Source organism: Semicossyphus pulcher, unplaced genomic scaffold, assembly GCF_022749685.1.
Source record: "Semicossyphus pulcher isolate SPU_LCO1_2020_fin unplaced genomic scaffold, fSemPul1.0.p SCAF_22, whole genome shotgun sequence".
Lineage (NCBI taxonomy): Eukaryota > Metazoa > Chordata > Actinopteri > Labriformes > Labridae > Semicossyphus > Semicossyphus pulcher.
In genome coordinates this window covers 19,531,557-19,552,492 of record NW_027211696.1, presented here as the reverse complement: position 1 = coordinate 19,552,492, position 20,936 = coordinate 19,531,557, and the positions used below count along the sequence as shown (strand labels likewise).

The 20,936-nt window shown below is 43.1% G+C and overlaps 1 protein-coding gene across 1 annotated transcript in view; it reads right to left on the bottom strand.

The window, feature by feature from the left end:
- The window catches only part of ttc28 (tetratricopeptide repeat domain 28), a 132,687-nt gene that overhangs the window by 27,951 nt on the left and 83,800 nt on the right, over positions 1 to 20,936 (bottom strand). Inside the window, exons 4-8 of the mRNA XM_069673605.1 lie at positions 19,882 to 20,154; positions 19,679 to 19,809; positions 10,330 to 10,551; positions 8,023 to 8,211; positions 7,821 to 7,917 (exon numbers count right to left, since the gene is read on the bottom strand). Coding sequence (XP_069529706.1) covers positions 7,821 to 7,917; positions 8,023 to 8,211; positions 10,330 to 10,551; positions 19,679 to 19,809; positions 19,882 to 20,154 — 912 coding nt within the window. The remainder of the gene's footprint in view (positions 1 to 7,820; positions 7,918 to 8,022; positions 8,212 to 10,329; positions 10,552 to 19,678; positions 19,810 to 19,881; positions 20,155 to 20,936) is intronic.

The window sequence follows — 20,936 nt, the reverse complement described above, 5'->3', positions numbered from 1 at the left end:
GCAACAAGCAAATACAACTTGAGCGTGTGCATGCGGACATATATGCACAAATGAAATTCAGATCCCTGAAAAAGATATGAGTGCAGAGCAGTAAATAATTAAAAAGCTACAGTGGGAAGATTCAACCAAACTAATAATAGCCTATCTGCTGCTGTGGATCTTTAAACTTCATTACAGCTGCAGAAATCCAGAGGAGAGTCACGCAGACTTCATCTATCCCGGGAAAAGGAACTGGAAAACTTCTCTCCCAGTGGCCTTCCCAACTTTTTGAGTGATGATGTGTCTACTTCCCTTCTATCAACAACCCAGTTTACAGATCCAAAGCAGAGAGAAGTTGGAAGACAAGAGTGCAAGTGAAGGAAGAAGCTTGGGACACAAGAGAGGAAGACAGTAGCTGCAGGAGAGTTAAGAAAATTGAACACATTGGGGATTTCAGACGGTAACTGGAAAATGCAACTTAAAAAGGGAGTATTGCTTCACAACCACACAAGCTAAAAAGCCCGTACCTCTACCTAAAATGTGTGTGGGAGGTTAACTGCAACCTTCATTTTCCTTCTGTTATTGTGTTTAGATGCACAAACTTGATTATAACAGATTCAGGCAAAAATATGATTATTGCTACTCTCATGTAAACACCTTAAATAGGTTATCTTGATGTAATTATGAAAATTACAAAAACGTAACCAGATTTACAGGATTGGATAAACACATCTGGCTTTTTTAAATTACTTTTGCAGGTATTAGAGCACCTTTTCAGTCTGACTTTCTTCTCACTGTGCTGCGAACATTACAAGAAAGGTCCTGGGGGGAAAGTGAAGACAAAAGAGGGATTCATAGGAGTAATGTACAATAATAAATATACACTGTTATCAGTGGTGACCAAAGAAACCTTTCATTTTACTTTAATCTTATTGCTCTTCATTTTTCAGGATACTTAGCCACTGAACTAAGCTAACTGTTCATTGATCTGTTCCATGCTAGCAGGCACAGTTACAAATATGTGTAGCATAATAAACACTCAAAGTGTATAGTAATTTATGAAACAATGGACTGTTGATATCAGCTTCTAGGTGCTAGTGAACAGTTGTCATTGTTTTGGGGGGTGAAATAGCACCTGAAATTTCAGCTTTGATCAGTTAAAGCTCGGCTAAATATCCGGCTAATTCATCGCTTGTATTGCTGACTGTTGCTAGCTAGTCCTGCTAAGCCTGTCAAGCTTTCTATGCTACCAAAACAAAGTTTACAATACATGAACAATTATTCATGTAGTTTATTGAAAAATTATTTGTTGATTTCAGCTTTCCATTAATAGTAAATAATCGTATCATTTATGGCTAAAATTGTGACTGAAATTCCACATTTAGCTAGCTAGCTAGCTAGCTAGCTTATTAACGCTAACTCTGGCAGTTAGCCCAGCTTCAGGTTGACATTTTAATGTTTCTAGCGGTTTTGTTTCAGGGAATAGCTGAAAAATTGTTTCTGACTTGTGTCAGTGCTTCACAAAGCTTGTAGTGTGTAGTAAATATACTAAGCAACAGCTTAATCTAAATCATCCATATGAAGAAAACCAACTTTCACAGATATATGTTAAAATTTACAAGCTAACGTTCTAACAGCCCCAATCCAATCCTTAACTGAACTAAATCCTGTAGCCGAGACTATAAACTGTACATCAAATACCTGTTGTTTCCGCTGTAAAGACACAGAAAAGGACAGACGGAGGGTCACACGAGGGGAAACAGGGATACGGGGGGTGTCGAGACACCAGATGGATGAGGTTACATGTGGCTTCATGTCAGACTGTGAGAGGCAGGACAGAGACTGTGGTCAGATTCACAGAGTGTTTAATGTGAATCCTTGGCACATTAAACCTGCTCTGTTGAAAGCTACTATTCTGGACAAGTCTGGTGACATACAAGAGCTTTAAACCAACAATGAATAGACCCTACAAACAAGTATTGTCCATATCGAAAGCCTGTTTTTATGAAGGCCTTAACACAATAGTGAGCCAATCAGGGTAACAACCTTCATTAAAAAAATATATACAAATTATACCTTGAAAACTGATGTTAACAAGTACCTTAAAAGTGGCTAAAGTTGCTAAAATGTGCCCTTAAGAGTCCCTTAAAACAGACACTACAGGGTACCAAAGATATAGACCAAAGGGTACCTTTAACCATACGCTTAAGGGTTCCTTAAAACAAATAAATGTGACCTTGTGCATCTGAATGACTCACCAAAGGTGCATGACAAAGCAACAGTATGACAACCTGAGATGAGAACGTGTTGAAAATACAGATTCATGTACTTAAACCCTTCAAATATGCGGTAGGTGCATAAAACTATGTCTAGCAGGAGGCCTAAAACTAAAAGCAGAAATATCCTTATCGACTCTGTGTCAGACTTACACAGCTGAGCATGTGCATGATTCACTTTTATAACCTCAGTCATTTCCACACCTGCAGTTAGCAATAAAATCCACGTCAAGTTCTCCAGAAAACATCAGAGCAGCCATCCTTATACAACACTTTTACACATGCTGGGACTATTTTTATCACGCATACTTGCAAGAGTTCAATATTTCATAACAAACACACCGTAAACAATCATCATCTGCAACATCGCATCGTCTTATTAAATGATTTACTGAAGATTTTACACGGTCTTCACAATAAAGGCTGATAAATAAAGTAGAAAAAAAACATAAAGAAACATAATTGAAAACAACAAAAATAGAGACTAAAATAATAATAAAGCAAAGGGGACAAAAAAGCAGTTAATTAAAATGTATAATTGCATCTTTAATTGGCAAAGGGCAACTGCAAAAATCATTCATGCACCATGAAATTGATGCATATTCTAGTCTGTTTATTCTTTATTTTTCAGTTCCACTTCATAATATCACAATCATGACTGTAATGTGTGAATAAGTTAAAGTATGCATGAGGTGCACACGCTCTCAGGGCACGCTCTGGGTTTATGAACACATATGAGACATGGTGCATGCATTTTTCTGCATACACATTAGAGCTACGTTAGAGAGAAACTTGAAAATATACACTAAATTAGTATGTTTACAGGCTCACATAAGCCCTGTCTGGAATACATAGGAAGCAGGGTTATGTGACAGAAAGGAGGAGGGCGCTGATAAGGAAAGGGAAACCTCGTTCTTCGGGGTCTCGTGCTAAGAGGATTACAGAGAAGCCTGCAGAGCTGGCTGGAAAAGCTGGCTCCAGTTACACCTCTCCCCTTAAACTCTGCTCTCTCACACACACACACACAGTTACAGAATCCCCCACAAGGTAAAACCCACACTTCTCCGAGGCGTTCAGGTGGCCAGCTCTCTGCAGATATTCTGCAGGACGGTGGGATTCCCCGACATGGATGGGGGGGGATAGTCAGTGTGAAGAGCGCGGAGCTGTGAGGATTAGAGGTGTGGAGAATGATGAGGGATCTGATGGCGGGGTGTTCAGCTGAGGCAGCACCGAGCGATTAGAGGAGGGTAGGGGTGATCTCGGGCCCTCTTGTGCCACAGAGGGATGGAAAATGCTCCGTCATCATCGATGACAAAAATGGGTTGGCCATGCATCTCTTTGCCTGAGTCTGGCTCTGTTGTCAGACAGAATTATCCCTCGTCTCTGCAGTTCTGACGGGCTCTTTAGCGCCCTTAAGCTAACTGTTTTGGTTTAATAGAAACTCAAGTTGAGGTCAGTCTCGCTGCTTTGATCTTTCTTTGTTTTTAGACTGTATAAAAGAAGTGCACACAGCTAATGTGACGCCTGTGGACTCCCGGTTTGAAGCTGCAAAATTGGCATTTGACCTTCACCCTCTTATTTTTGAGGCAGAAACGACCAAATGCGGACGAGACGGTGAATCTGGAGAGGGGAACGTTTGCACGGTACATCCATGATTCACGCTAACTGTGATATTCATTGGTACGATCGTCTTAGCTCGTGAAAAACAAAGCTTCAAACTCAGCCGGGATATTTTGGGACTTGGAGATTCCTGCTGTGCAAAAGTAAAGTTTAAAAACTAAATTAAAGTTTGATGGAATCTGATTTAAGTTCATGTGGTTTAAACACAGGAGAAGAAAAGGAATGGGGATGTGAGGACAGGAGGAACAGAGAAGATAGAAGGAGGAAACAAGATGAGATGAGAAGTGGGTAGGGATAAAGAAAAGGGAGGAGAGAAGGATGAAACAAAGGATAAGAGGCAACAGAGGAGAGGAGGGGAGGAATCAGGTGAGAAAGGAAATATAGGAAAGGAGTAAGAGAGGAGGAAACAAGGAAGGAAACGGGGAGAGAAGGATGCAAAGAAATATGGGAGAGGAGGAAGCAAGAAATGAGAGGAGAGGAGAAGGAAATAAAGTAGGAAATGAAAGGAGGCTGCAACAGAGGAGAGGGAGGGAGAAATCAGATGAGACAAGGATATGAGGAAAGCAGGAGGAGAAGAAGGAGGAAATAGAGGGAGACAGCAAGAAAGCTGAGAGAAGGAGAGAAGGAAACAAGTGACGGGAGAAGATGAAAGGAGGATAAGAGGAGAAAACAGTGGAAGAGAGGGGAAGATGATACAAGGAAAGAGGCTGCAAGAGAGGAGAGGAGAGAAGGAGAGGAGCAAACAAGTGAGAAGAGGAAAAGGGGAAAGGAGGAAGAGAGGAGGAGGATACAAAGAAAAGAGGAGAAAGGAGAGAAGCAATCAAGTGAGAAGAGGACACGAGGAAAGGAGGAGGAGTGAAAAAGAGGAGACAAAGAGTAGAGGAGGAGTTGTAAAGTCAGCACAGAGCGTGAGAGAAAAGTATCATCCATAAGTGATGATGTGAATCATTGATCTGAACCACAGACTGCAGCTCGTCTGTCAGGAGGGTGTCAGCCGCTTCAGCAGTAACCTGTTCGTCTCACTTCAAAGATCCTCTGAGCGCTGTGAGCCTCACTCTGATGGAAAGTAAAGAGACTTTCTGGAGAGGGAACGGAACTGTCTCTGTGGGGACACACTGAGGAGGACGAGGGGGGAAGGAGGACACTAAGGAGGAAAGGAGAGGAGGAGGAGAGGAGGAGTGAATATATAGGATTTAAGGAGACGAGGGGGGGAGGAAAGGAAAGGAGGCAGCAACAGAGGAGAGGAGAGGATGAGAAAAGGTAAAGGGGAAAGGAGGAGGAGAGGATGACGAGGAAACAGTAAGAAAGGAAAGGAGTAGACGAGGAATGGAAGAATAGGAGGAGAGAAGAGGAGGAGAGGAAATGAAGAGGTCAGAGGAAGAAACAAAGAAGGAGAGGAGAGGAGAGGAGCGGAGAGGAGGAAACTAGAAAGGGTAGGGAGGGAGAAAAGGAGAGGAGGAGAAAATAAAGAGGGAATGTAGAGAGATCAATACATAGGAAGACAGGAGAGGAGGAGGCAGGAAATTAGAGGAGAAGTAAAGGGAACAAAGGAGGAAATAAAAGGAGAAACAAGAACAGAGAGAAGAGGAGAAGGAAATAAAGGAGGAAAAAAAATGAGGGAGCAAGAGATGATGGCATTACGAGTGGTGAAAACAAGTGAGGAGATGATAAGAAAGGCGGAGGAGGGAAAAAGGAGAAAAGGAAAGGAGAGTGAAGGATGGTCGAGGAAACAAGGAAGGAAACAAGGACGCATTTGTACTGCATGAATTCAGAGTGACTGCAGCAGTGCTCATATTACCTGTGTAACGCAGCACACACACACACACACACACACACACACACACACACACACACACACACACACACACACACACACACACACACACACACACACTCACACACACAGGCGAGTTGTCCACTCAGCGATGGAGTCAGGTTCGATGGCTCTCAGATATCACTGTGGCCGCAGAAACCAGACCCCGCTTAATAAAACATGAGCGCTGATTGGTCAGAGCGGCTCTGCGGGGGTCATGTGATACGACCTCAGGAGAACTTTAAGAAAAAGTTGCTGAACAACTTTGCTGATGGTTTGCTTTTGTAGCTCATATAGAGGCATCAGTGTTCATTTCAGTCTGTTTAATAACCAAATAAAAACTCACAAACTACAGCGCTCAAGTAAATCCACTTATTAACTTTCCTCTGGAGCTCAAATGCACCAAATAAAGACCAACTGTCTGCAGACGGAGTGAGTCAGGCGGAGGACCAGAGTCCGGACAGTGTCGTGTCTGTGAGGCGACAGCAGCGACAGAGAGGGTTAATGTTTAAAGAAGGAAAGAGCTGCACGTCTCCATCAGCTGGAAGAACAATAAGACTTCTGCTTCTTAAAACTGTTTTTGCTTGTTATCTATAATTGCATCACATCATCCACTTTGTTTTTGGAAAATTAAATTCACTCAGAATAAAAGTGGTTTTATTTTGAGTCTGCGGCGGGCGTATGATTAGTTTAAGAAGTGGGGAAAGAAAGAAGGCAAAAGGAGAAACAGTGAGAGCTTCGTCCTGCATTTAAAAAACATTTTATATTAGTTTTTAATATTCTAACAGAGACAGAAATTAGACACGGCAGCCTGGTTGAACCTGTGAGCCAAAACCCAGGGCAACAAAACAAACGAACAAAACAAGGCCAATCAGTCGCTCCGTGCTGATTCAAGCTCGTTTCTGTGATCTCCGGCTAATCACTGAACAACTGAAGCAGACTCTGATAATAAAACTTGTCTAATCTCTCATCGTTAGTTTGGCAGCCTGAAAAACTTTAGAGAAATTTTAGTTTTGAGTAAAAGTTTGCTAACTTTGTGCTGCAACTTCCTCTTTTTAAAACAGTTATTATATCGTCTGTAGTAAACTTTACGTGCTCAGTTTGTGGTGTCCCATGTGGTGATTGTTAAAGGGACACTGTCTGTGGTTATTTCCGTCGTCCTGCTGCATTTTTATGAACAACACAGCGAGCTGTGAGCTCAGACTGTGGGTTGAACTGAATATGAACCGCTGATTTAAAGCCAGTGTGTGGTACACTCTCAAATCTCTTCTTCTTTTATTCAGCAGACCCTCTACCTTGTTTGCTGTGAGTTTTATCCTCCTCCTCAAACTCTGAAGAACAAATCTGCCACCATCCTCCTACCTGTTGTCGTCTACATATTCTCTAGGATGACAGTTATACCGCCATAATCATACCTGTAACGACTTCCTGTTTATAGTATCATCCATCCTGCTCTTTATGGCTGACTAGCCCGGGCATGGTTTGAGTAACGGGGGTGATTTGGCAGGTTTAAACACCTTAAACTACAGCCCTTTTCACACACGCACTCCTGACAATTTCAAGACAGCCTGCCCCGCACGTCCCTCACAGCAGGAGAGGACGGGGGGTCTCATGAGGCAGGACATCACACACAAAGTATGCTGCAGCCCTCACAGCCAGAAGCTCCTGAATATCTTCCTCTCTCCGAACTGCAGACATCTTTGCTGTCGTCTGGTAAACGATCCTTCTTCTTCGACCTCGGAGGCGACATAATATAAACATCATCGCCCCGCCCACTCGCTCGCGGTGCATGTTCCTGACTGTTTCATGCTGCGTTCACACATCGGCTCACCCCGACTTCTTGCAGACATTTTACCAGGAGGCTGCAGGGAAAAGTCTGCAGGAAGTCGGGGGGAAAACATTTGGCTGTTTGCGTTCACACATGCAGCCCACCCGGACAATGTGTGAAAACGTTCAGGAGTGCAGTGCAGGTGTGAAAGGAGCTTGAGACTTGAAACCCACCAAAGCAGGTAGGGAGCAATCTGGCACTAGATTGTTTGTCTGCAGAGGTGACGGAGGAAATGCTAACTTCCGGATCAGCCTACAAAAATCCGTCCTACCTGCAGGCCTCTATCTGTAGTTAGTAAACATACCCAGGTTGGAGGAGGCTCGGCCCTGAGCCGCTCGGTCCTGCAGCTCCTGAGCGAGCTCCAGCTGGTGTTGGTGGTACTGACGAGCCCGCTCCAGGTCCTGAAGATCATAGGAATTATGAACACATCACTCATATTTATCTGTCACATTATAAACAGCACTTAACTGACAGAACAGCAGCAGATTTCCAGGTCTTACACCCACCTGCATGCATCGTGCAGCGTGCCCCAGACCAGCGTACGCCCTCATCTCGATCGCCTGGTCGCCCTGCTCCTGTGCCAGCTCCAGCACCCGTGTGTGGTACGAGATCGCCTTGTCGAAGTCCCGCTGAGAGTGGTAGGCGCTGCCCAGGTTGCTGTACGCCCGCGCCTCCTCACGCCGGTTCTCCAGAGTCTGCAAAAAGATGACATCAGTTCATATTTAGTCAGGAAGGACCACTGCTGTTACAAAGCAGCGTATGCAATCTAAACAATCGGACTTTACTAATGCTATTCTTCTTTAAACAGATGAAGATGTCTCGGTCTAAAGGCACACATGGCCTCAAATAATGCAGATAAAAACAGGTTATTATTAGACTAAAAAAGAAACTTTTAAAGGAGTCACGGTTGAATCTAATGTCAGACAATAAAACTCAGTCGTAAAAGCTCAAACAAACGAGCATAATTGTATAAAGTAGCAGAAAAAAGCTGCAACTTTTCAAACTAAACTGACCCCAACTATGAAAACATGAAAGCTTCAGTAGTCAGAGGATTTTAATAAGGTAACCTTTGTTCTGGTGCAGCTCTGACTGTCAACAGATGGTCAATTTGTGTGTTTTAGAGAGCTACAAAGACGGGGACGATGTTGGCTCCAGTTTTTGGCCAGCTTGCAATTTTTGCAAATAAAGATGACATAAAAAGTGAAGCTGGGATTATTCTCCTCGGTTCTGTTTGTTGCTGTAACATCTGCGTGTTTGAGGAGCGGAGCTGTGGTACTTCAAATATTTACAGGCTTAACAACCCGCGTCCCAAATACACACGACGTTCAGGGGAAATATGCAGAGAGTTTGTTATGAAAGAGTCAGACTGATGGGTGGACTTAAAAACACACGCCAGTGTTGTAAGAGCTCCAGACTGAAACTCGTCTGTTTGAATTTATCAAAGTCTTAAAACACAAATTAAACTTCTGTCCATAATAATCAGAAATTTAATGACAGGATGCAGCTGGTGGCTGTTTATTCAATCAGAGCCTCTGTAACTGGGTGATGTCTGACAGGTCTCCGATGTGAATCTGAAGCTGCGTCCCGATCTAGGGGCTGCTTGCTTTGAAGGCTGACTGTGGCACAGCGGCGCGTCGAAGGCTGTCCCAATTCCTTCACATGCGGTCGACAAATGCGTCCTCCGTTTCCCGGGCCGCGAACGAGCCATCGCACGTTGGCACCGATAGATCCTTCGCGGCCCAACGTATCCCAAGATGCATTGCGCGCCGATTCAAACGAAATGAGGAGGAGGAATACACTTTAAAATGTAAACGTTTTTGGTTTCAGCTCAATCGAATAGCTGCGTTACACATGTTTAAGAAAACGGGCTAGGTTAACTTTCTCGACGTTAGTTAATGCTAGCTAGTTAGCCCGCTAGCTACCTGTTGCTAGGAGACAGGAGCGGTGTTTGGTGACGCAAGGGTAGACCAGACCGTCTCATTTCAGTTCGGCTTCAACGGTCTATGCAGAGCACCTCCTTCAAAGGCTGCAGCCCTGAATTGGGACACGGCGTAAAAGTAGCCTACCGCTAGCTGCACGGCTACTGCCAGGTAGCTAACAGAAGCTAAACTGGTTAGTTTCAGCAAAGCTATCTGTCAATCAGGAGCCGTTACTTTGCTCATGGTATAAAGTCGTGTTTTTGCACAGCAGTCAGTGGTACATGAACAACAGAGACACGCTGCTCCATTAGCATCTAACGTTACAAAGGCTGATAATAAATTCACTGTCTCGTCTCCCTCTTTCTCTCCCGTCAATAATAAACCTGTACAGGCCTGGAGCACGTCTCTTGTGTTCACTGGATTTGCAGCGTTTTTCTTTTGCATGTGTTTTCTGGGTTTCTTTCTTTCACTTTGCATTGTTTCAGTATTTGCAGCACGTTTGATGTTAAAGCATTTGTTTTTGTTTGTTTGTTTTTTTAATTGAAGCTGTCTGGGCCGTTGCAGCGTGATTGTCCTTGTCAGCCACTCAGACCCAACTTGTTGGTTCCTTCTTTAAAATCAGGTCACAAACATCGACTTTCTTCTATAAGAAAGGCTCAACAGTTTCCCTGAACAGTTCACTGTAATTTTGAGCAAACATTACTCATACAGGAGGAACAGTGCTTTTAATGGGGACTACTTGCAGCAGTGGATTAATACACATTTGGTGCTTTAGTGAGTAGTTTGGGCAGAAGGATGTCTTTTTGGGGTATTGAGGGAACAGTCTGTAACGTCCCTGCAAATCATGATAGGAACATAGTTCTGCACATTATAGATCATGGTGTATTAATGTACCTTAGCGATGTCCAGGTGCTGCTCGTGACACTGCACAGCGTTGCTGAAGTCTCCCAGTGCGGTGTAAACGGCACCCATGTTCCCCAGCTGCCGAGCTTCAGACAGCTGACACTGCGTTTGTCGAGCCAGCAGCACGCACTGTTTGTGACTCGCCAGAGCGTTGGGGTAGTCTCCGATCGCTGTGTACACATGACCCAGACTGCTGAGAGCGTCCGAGGCCGCCTGAAAACACACACACATACACCTGTTAGCATCCAGAGCTCAGTGAGGAGAGGCAGGAAACTCATAGTAGCAGAAAAACGTGAGACACTTTTGAAGCACTTTAAGTCGTCTAATGATTTCTAGCTCTGCTCTTCTGCTAATTACAGCAGGGAATCAGGACGAGTGCTTCAGCTCAAATTCTGTTGTCTTCACACGAGCACAAAAACAGGGCCATGAACTCATCACACACACCTGCACACACACAGGTTGTTTCTCTGATTAAACGCAGAGACAAATGAGAAACGCTCTTTCTGTGGTAATTTGAAACCGGCCTACTCATTTTCTCCCTAATCTGAAGGTTAGTGGTATTGATTGGTGTTCAATCAGAGGAGTCATGGGAAATATTCGTCCGGTCCGAGGAAGTCTGTTTCAAATTAAGCTGAAAAATTAAGACAAGAGCAGCACAGTCGGTATCGACACTGTGTCCATTTATCACTGTGTGCCGAGTCTTTAAAGGGGAGGACAAAAAGATTTATACGTGCGTATTTCTAAGAGACACACACACACACAAAGTTAAGTGTTTTGCAGCTGCACATTGTTTAATAAAAAGCAGGAAACTTTGTGACAAAATGACGAAATGTGAATTCTGACCTTTGAAATCAAACAGAAAAGAACAAGTCAGACTGTAATGAAATGTTTGCAAGTCTGAAGAACGTGTCAAAGACGAGGAGAAGCAGCTATGAATTATTAAAGAGGATGTTATTAGCATGTTCGTTAGTCATTCATGTCCCCACACACTCTCTCTTTGCTCCTGGAGTCAGAGGGGTGTGTGAATCTGCAGATATATTAAATCGAGTCTTCAAGTTTGGCGTTTCACGTGCATCCTTGTAGAAAACGTTTCAATATATTAACATCAAAATACTCGATACAAGCAAAAGCATTTAAAATCTTACACAAGAAGGGTTTTATCAACAAAAGGTACTCAAAGTATTAAAAGCAAATTACTTCTGCAAAAATATATATTATTGGATTTGACTAAACTACATTATTAATACAGATAAATTAATGGAACAGTAGCAGTCAGTGGAGCTACTTTTAATTGGGTTTTTCAATGAAGTCTGGTTTGATTAATGACACAGAAGAGAAAACAAAATTTGTGATCATAGACGGAGATATAAGAAACAGCCGAAGACGGCTCACATTGTTATTCTAAGTGTCTGACAACATTTCCCTTTTTGTTCCAGAGGAAGATCCTTTTTTAAAACCAGAAACAGACGTTACATCGCTCTCTTCAAAGCCACCAGACTCCATTGACAAAAACAGTCATTTTACATTTCTTAATAAAGGAGTTGCTGGTCTACCACAGCCTTGAGCGGTGAGTTATTTATTTGTGTTTTGGATAGTTTGGCAACAACACTTTATTTGTGTGAGACACCAAATAACACGAACAAACTAACCGGTCGAGCAGAAACTCCCAACAGGTTCTGAAAGGTTAAATTACAGTTTTTGTCAGTGGAGTCTGGTGGCCACTGAGGGATGGATGTAAAAGCTGTTTCTGATTCAAAAAAAAGGATCTCACCTTAACAAAAAGGTTTATGTCTGAAGGGATCCTTTCTGTAATGTTGTCAGACAGAGACAGAGACAGACATTTTTAAGGTAGGTCCTTTTATTGAGACCAGAAACAGCCGGTACATCGCTCCTTCCAAAGCCACCAGACTCCATTAATAAAAACAGTAATTTTACCTTGCTAATACAGAAGTTGCTGATGTACCGATGTCTTGAGCAGCGGGTTATTTATGTCATTGTATGATTTGGTGTTTAAAATGGAAAGTTTGTATCTGTAATTTGTGTAAGAAACAGAAATGTGAACAAACTAACCGGTTGAGCAGCAACGCCCAACAGGTTCTGAAACATTAAATGACAGTTTTTGTCAATGGAGTCTGGTGGCTATCAAGGGATCAATTTAAAAGCTGTTTCTGATTTAAAATGTAAATGTTGTTTATCTAAATGTTTAAAATGCTGTAATGTCGTCAGACAGAGATAGAGACACCAGAAACAGCCGTTGTATCGCTCCTTTCAAAGCCACCAGACTCCATTGACAAAAACAGTAATTTTTTTCCTTGCAGAACATGGGAGTTCCTCGCCTGGACCTGATAGTTTTTTGGTGTTATGGTGTCATTTAAATGTTGTGTTGGATCCAAACTTTAACAATTAAAACACAAAAGTCACAAAATAACACGAACAAGCTAACCAGTGGAGGCAGCGGTAGACCAGCGACTCCTGTGTTCTGTGAGGTAAAATTACCGTTTTTATCAATGGAGTCTGGTGCCTTTGAAGAGAGCGATTAAAGTGCTGTTTCTTGTTAAATAAAAATCACATAACTTATTAATCAAAAGCTATTTTAATGAGGCTGCTCACTGAGTAAGGTATAAGAATACTGTAAATCACCTTTAAGTGCAGTACCTCAGTGTTTAGTCACTTTCAAGCACCTATAAAACGATAAGACAGACAATAATACTTCGCTCCTTTAAATCAGAGCTTTAATGAATGCTAAAAACTGTCACTGAAAACATCCAAAGTGACCTTTAGTGGAATTTACCTCTTCTAATTAACACCAGGAAACTCTGCTCCTTTCATTCCTCCTCATGTGTGTCTGTCTGTGTGCCGTGTGTGTGTGTGTGCGTTAGCAAAAGCACATCCCCTGAAATCCCAATTCCCTGCAAAGTGATGAGTGTAAACACATAAAATCCAGCGGACACATCTCGGCGGCAGGAGAGGGAGATTTAATAAATGACGCGGAGGCCTCTGTGTGTACAGTCCACCGGCCAGACGACGGTTTGATTTCCCTCAAGGACACAATGTTTCCTTCGCACGCCAGAAACACACAAAAAATCCAATCATGTTGTGTCTGGGCCTGTGAGCTGCTGCACGGTGTGTGTGTGCTTATTTCTGTTTGTATATATTATATGAAAAGATGGAGAGACTGACAACTCCTCTTATTGTGAAAGAAATCAAAGAATCTCAATATGCATCCTGTCATTACGCCGTATTTTTATATAAAGCTGCAGGAAATCTCATTAGGAGGGTAAAAAGGTGCAGGACAGGAAGAGATGGATGTCTGAACCTAATGAAAGAGAATAGAAGAGGAGGGATGAATATAGACGGAGGAAGATTAACAGTGGCACTGCATCCTCTGCTCGATAAACCAGAGGGAGAGAGACGCAGGAGGGTTTAAAAGGCGACGCTCAATCACCCAAAAAATATCAGCTTTTAACCCTCAGCGTGAGACGGAGGGAGAAACGCTGCTCCTGCTGCGTCAGAGGGGACGTGATGGATCTGAGTTAACTGGCCGACCTGACTCTGAGTCTGTTTGTGCACACAGAGGTGAGACATGAGAGGACGCAGAGAAGAGAGGACGACGAAACTAAGAGATGAAAAGTTATGTTGGTGTTATAACGAGCAAAACTCCTTCCAGAATTAACCTCATTATTAGTTGCACAAGAAAAATAAATGAGTGTTTCCACTGCTACCTTATATAAACAAACTACAACACCTATATATAAACAAGACACGATTTAAAACTCTCGAACCAGAAAGTTAGTTAGACAACTTTAACAAGATTGTGACCGGGAAGTGACAGGTAAACAAAACATAGAAAAATAGCGGCAGCAGACGCAACACCATCACGTCCTGAAGCTTCTCAAGTCTGGGAGCGTTTCAGCCTTGACGCTGCAGAGAAAAGGATCGAGCAGGGAGGTGATGTGCGTACATCTGAGAGCACGATGGTATTATTTCTTTATGTCAGCACATTGTCTGTCCTCGGCCAAATCAGCAGCAAAGTTTGTTAAAAGATTTTTGAATGAAGAGCTCGTATTTATCGTCTTTGTTGTTAGTGAGCACACGCTTAAAGAACCTCCAACATTTGAAGCTGAGAGCTAAATAAGAGCCGTTAAGTCATTGTGCAGTTCGTTATCCGATCAGTCGACTGATCGTTTCAATAATCGATGACTTCAAAGCAGTCGTTTGTTGCAGCCCAACAAGCTCGATTATTTCTACATAGAAATGTGTGATGCGTTTAACTGCTGCCACCTGGTGTCAGAAGAAGCAAATATTTCTTTCACCAGAAAATGCTAAAAAAGATTCACCGATATGAATTAGTCACCAATTTTAACATTAAAGATTTGACTACATCGGTACGCAGAGCCTCAGGTCAGTTACAATGTTATATGAACTGGTTGATGCGTGTGTGCGACTCTGACGCTGACCTTTGACCTTTTAAGTTTATTTGGCTCATATTTGTGCCTTCAGTAAGAATTTATTGTTTTCTGTTTCAGTTTTAGAGGCTCTTTTCCTCCATTTCATGAGGTAAAAAAAGTTTGACTGGTCTCTAATGAAGTACATCTATTTGAAGTCAGCACAGCCGTTTAATAGAATTTGTTACATGTAGTTTAAATGAAAAATAAACTTTTTAAATAAATGTAAAGAACTGCAAGAATTTGCATCGTATCATATTGCAACTCGACTCGCTGGCTCCCACTCCTCTTGATTTGTTTGTCCACTGTCCGCTATCACGACCGCCGGGATGCATTCATGTGACGTTATGCACGTCAAGCGGGAGCACGCCATGCTGTGTGTTCTGTAGTCGGAAGGCAGACGGTACACGGTGCTACGCAAAGAGTCCGGGTAGTCAGGCCAACTCAACTCAGCTCACTTCAACTCCACTCAGGATGCATCGCACCAAATCAAATCGCACTGAATCGTTCTAAATGTTTCGTCTATTCGTATCGTGGCCCTTGTATCTAAATGCGTATCGGATTGTCTTGAAAGGGAGGGATCCACATCCCGGCTACGTACACATGTGCAGGACAGGCTGAGCAGAGATAGGACGTACAGCTTTGTCCACAGGGGGCGCCAAAACGTCTTATCTTCTTGCTGATCCTGTCCTGTGTAGTTTTCAAATCTCATCCCGCCTCCTTTACGTACAAATCACTGTGAAACTCTGCCGTGGAAACTGAAAACAAAGACTCTTCTGACAGCGTGCATAAAGAAAAACTCCTCTGTGAGACTCTCAACAACAATTAACATCAGAAATGTCGGTCATTTTTATTGGCAACTAACAATACTCTGATACTCGGTTAACCATCAGCTCTCTGCAGGCGGTGTGTTTGTTTGGGAGCTCGCTGCCTGCACACACACACACACACACACACACGCACACTGGTAACATCTCAGAGCAAACACACGTTGGTAGATATGGATTTGTGTTGATGACCGTGTTTCAGCCGCCTGCTGGCTGCTCACCTGCGGAGGAGAAGCTCGATAATCGTCTGTCAACAACACGCACATTCGACTGTGTGTGTCTGTGGTGCGTTCACTGCTCCCAGACACACAGGAAAACAGACGCCCCGGGCTCAGACAGAGAAGCTCTCCTGTCTGGATTCGATCCTGAGCTCGGAGGTGAGCAGGTCAGACGTGTGTGTGTGTGTGTGTAAAATTAATGTGAGAGCAGGTCGAACGCTGCAGCAAAGTGTCACAACAGACAAACACGAAGACGCACGGACAGAAGTCGTGTTAATCTCTCCCTGCATTCATTAAATGACGCACTCGAACCCTCATTGTTCTCACTGGCAGCTGTTCAATCGATCGCATGCTATTAAGTGACCCTGTGAGTGTCCGAGTGTGTGTGTGTGTGTGTGTGTGCTGGTACGAAGTGGTGTGCGAGGGTCCAGTCAAGCCTTTAGGAACAATAACGTGGCTTTAGCTGAGTCGTTATAAAACTGCACATCAGAGGAAGCTTAACGAGTTAATAGCTGCTAGATGCAACAATCAGCCTGTCCAGTTTATAAACTGTAGTTACATGTTAAATCAAAGTGTGTGTTTTATAAGTGTGAGGACAGCTGTGACTGAAGGGCCTGCTGAAGAACTTGGGACAGTTTCCACACATCCAAATTATCACGAAGAAAATGAGTGTGTCCCGTGTGCAGAGGCTACAGTCCTTCACCTCCCACCATGACCTCCTTGCTCTCTCTTCTCCTGTTTCCAACACTAACCACTGTCCTCTCTCTCTCTATGATAAAGGCATAAAGGGCCAAAAAAATACATTTAAAGTCGAGCTGAAATGGCTTCCGTATCGTGACGTATTTCCGAGTGAAACAGGACGTGCAGGCGGGACATATCATTAGAGGGATTTGATTTGATGGTTGAGAAGTGGGCGTAGACAGACGTTCTCCACAGCGCAGTAGCTAGCTAACTGACCGAGCGTTCTTGGTGCTCTGCGGCTAAATGTTGCAGATTGATGGGTTGAAATTGTTTGGTGCTAACTTACGTAAGCACGCGTGAAATTTAGTTTTACCGGAAGAAAAAATTATTTAGATATAAGAATACAAAGAAATGGATTTTCTGTATTTTTTTGGCCTATATTGTCAAATAGATGCACAATATTACCAGGGATGTGATCTGATTGCCAAAATCACATTAACAAAAGATTTTTATAAACATGATTTGTTTTAAATTCTATTTTACATTTCAGAACTATATAACAACTACATACTACCAGTTGGTACCCACAGAACACGATGTAGCTACTTAGCATCACAGTTCACGGCAGAGTTGAAGATGTCGCAGAACCTATATATTTTTTATCACATATTTGCGTATGATGAGCTCAGTGTTGATTTGTAGTATGCAGGATGTTCGTATATCCATACATTATTAAGCTTAATGTCCCTCTTCACCCTCTATGTATTTATTTAAACAGCATTAAACACACTGTGTGCACATTCAGACACGTTGCTTAAATTACTGTGAACAACCTTTATTAATGTTTTAGTTGCCTTAGGTCCAACATTACATCACTGTTAATAAGACATTCTGCTTCTGTGCTTTTTGCAAATCATGCGCACACAGGGGGAAATAAGAAAATGCTTACATGTTTTAATTCACTTATATTGACCCTATAGATTCTTTAGGATAGGTCAGGTTTTGCCCAATCAGATGGAACCGATATCTGGTTTGGCCCATGGACTATTTACTGCAGCTACTACGGAGACGTCAGTGATCGCCGACGGACTCTTCTCATCGTGTGTGCGTCCATGAATATGTGAGTTAGTTTTGCTCTGATGTTTGTTACTCTCTGTTAGCGTCAGCTTTGGCTGCGAGTGTATTTTATTGTTATACAGTACGCCTTTCCCTGTAACTCTCGTGTGGTTTTGTTCTTTGTGCTGTGAGATCTCGTGGACAAATCTCGTGCAAGCCACGAGCCAGATGTTCAGACTGAAAATCTGAAACTGGATAAAAAGTTGATAAAATAAAATTGTTAATTCTGAGTTGACTGCTGTTTGTCATGTTAAATAAATAGTACATGATGTAACTTCTTTAGGGTCAATTCTTATTGTAAACATGAAACATTTTGATGATGCACCAGGTTAGAGGTGCTCTGATATTGTAACTGAAATACCTCTAACACAAATCGATATCGAATCAGATTGAATCGGATCGGATCAGATCGGGAGCTTGTGAATCGAATCGAATTAAGAAATCCATATCGATACTGTGATGTCATGTGAGGCAGCGTCATAGAGGGAAGATACATTCCCTCCCGGTCGCTGCAACAAGAACTACAACCCGTCATGGCGTCCGTTAAAAGACTACAAAGCCCAGGGAGAGCAGGGCTGTGAGAACAATGGTTGCTGCCCAGCTGAAGCTTATGAACTGATTACCTGAGTGAAGGGAGAGTGGAAGACTGAGATGGAGAAGAAGGGACATGGGTTTGTTTCAGTTTAACAAGTTACCAGAATATAACTTTGAGTTAAATTCCTGGCTTCGCTGTCTTCATTTCCTGCACCCACACCTCCAAAGCTACAGGAGAAAAGCTCCCGTCCTCTCAAGACATCACAATACCCAGCCCTAGTTGTGAGTAAACAGTAATCTACTATGGCTGAACAAACAAAGAAAAGATGGATGACTACAGATACAACTTCAACTAGAAGAAAAAGAAAGAAACTCGACGCTCAGATGAAGCAAACAGTCTGAAAAGGAAAGCGACCGTCAGCCAGAAAAATCAAGAGTTACAGCCGGAGCTGACCGTGGACGTCGGGTTATCTTGGACGTTTGCTCCCGCACTTACCGTTTATCGCCATCAGGCGGCGCCCATTAGAACAAGAAGAACTTCGAGATTATAACTTAAAGATAATCTTGAGGCTCGTTTTCTCCAGATGATGGGACCATTTATCACAAAAACAACTTGTATAAAAAGCTGGAATCAAATGTTTATCTGTTCATCAAAAAAGTTGTCAACTGACTTTTTGTCAACAGATAAACAGACCAGTGAATTCAGCCTCGCCTGTGAAGAGTCTTATGTTTTGGAGAAGAAAATAAAATATGTAAAGTGACAAATAAATGTGAAGGAGTCTAAGAATTGGCCTGAGATTAGAACACTGAAATAAAGTCTTCATATCTGAACTAAAGTTATTGAGCTCATGAGCTCCGTACATTCACGTAAGAACTAAAACTCTGACACATAAGAGGCTGTTTGCACTGAACAGCAGATTTACTGCACCAGAGGAGGAAACATGATCAATGAGGAGCCTGAATGAGACATTATTGATCAACACAAACATGTCAGGCTGTTTAGATTTCATGTAAAATATTAAAGAGGCGATAAAATATTCCAGTAGACGGAGATTAAACTAAATATCAAATCCAAGGAGACGTAATTGGATCTGCCATGATGTGATATTTGTACACTAACACTGCATCTGTTGGCAACCTGAGAAAGCATCACACACACTCTGACTGACACACACACACACACACACACACACACACAATAACAAGCATCTGTGAGCAGTGAAACACACACACACAAACAAGCTGCCAGCTCTACTTTGTGCTCTGAGACATAAAGAGGCCAGAGTCTAATCTCAAGCAGAAATCTAATTAACGACGCTTTTCACAACTGTCCAAAGAGTTTGAGAAGAAAGCCGAGAGTTTAGCCGAGGCCCGAGGCGACGAGAAGTGCTTTCCAGGAAAATGTGAGAGAAAGTGAGAGGATCCAAACGAGCTGTGAGGATCTGGAGACGCAGTTGTGTCATGGACGGACTATTTGTTTGTGATCATGTGTTGTTTTTTATACGCCATCAAACATTACCTCTCTGTCCTTGAGCTTCATGGCCAGCACGAGCTGGTTTCTGTGATTGGCCAGAGCTTCCCTGTAACTTCCTTTGGAGAAGAGGGCGGAGCCAAGGTTCCCGTGGGCTCTGCATTCACCTGACTGGTCACCTGTGGATGAGACTTTCATTAACACCGTTTCACTTCTTCACTGTGTCGTTCTCACCTTCTCCTCGTCCTTACCTAAAGTCTTGGTCACCTCCAGGTCCTGCTGCATGTACGCCATACTCTTCTCTGCGTTGCCTAGAGACCAGTAGGCGGAGCTTAGAGCGGAGAAGACAGATCCACGCAGCTTTAGAGAGCAGGTGCCGATCTTAAGTCCCGCCTCCAGCACGACGACAGAGGCGCCGTGGAAACCGTGAGTCAGCAGCTCCTGACCTATGACAGAGACGACCACGAACGGGCTCTTGTCCAGCTTCATCTTCTGGAGCTGCTGATAGGTCGGCTGGAGGGAGTCTGAGGAGGAGAGAGGAGGAGAGAGGAGGAGAGAGGAGGAGAGAGCACAAACAAAAAAGATGTTGGATACATAATCGAACAGATACACACTAAACAAAATCAGCTTCAGGTGTTTGTAGGTGAATTTCTTACTTCTGGATGGAGCAGAATTATTGTGATGCATTTCCCCTTGTTTCTTCAAATTATTTATGCTAGTAGCCTAGCATAGCATAAATAAACTGGCTGCTTATATGTAGCATATAGTTCACTTATTTTAAAAGGCCTTCGAACAATAGACTGTGTATTTGGATGGATGGATGGATGGATGGATGGATGGATGGATGGAACCATGGATGGATGGATTGGATAGATGGGTGGATGGATGGATGGATGGAACGACGGATAGACGGATGGATGGATAATGGATGGATGGATGGTGGATGGATGGATTGGATAGACAGAAGGATGGATGGATGGAACGATGGATGGATGATGGATGGATGGATTGGATAGACAGATGGATTGATGGATGGAACGATGGATGGACGGATGGATGGATGATGGATGGATGGATGGATGGAACGATGGATGGACGGATGGATGGATGGTGGATGGATGGATGGATGGATGGAACGATCGATGGATGGATGGATGGATGGATGGATGAATGGATGGATGGATGGATGATGGATGGAACGATGGAAGGACGGATGGATGGATGATGGATGGATTGGCTAGACAATGGATGGATGATGGATGGATGGATGGATGTATGGATGGATGGATTGGCTAGACGATGGATG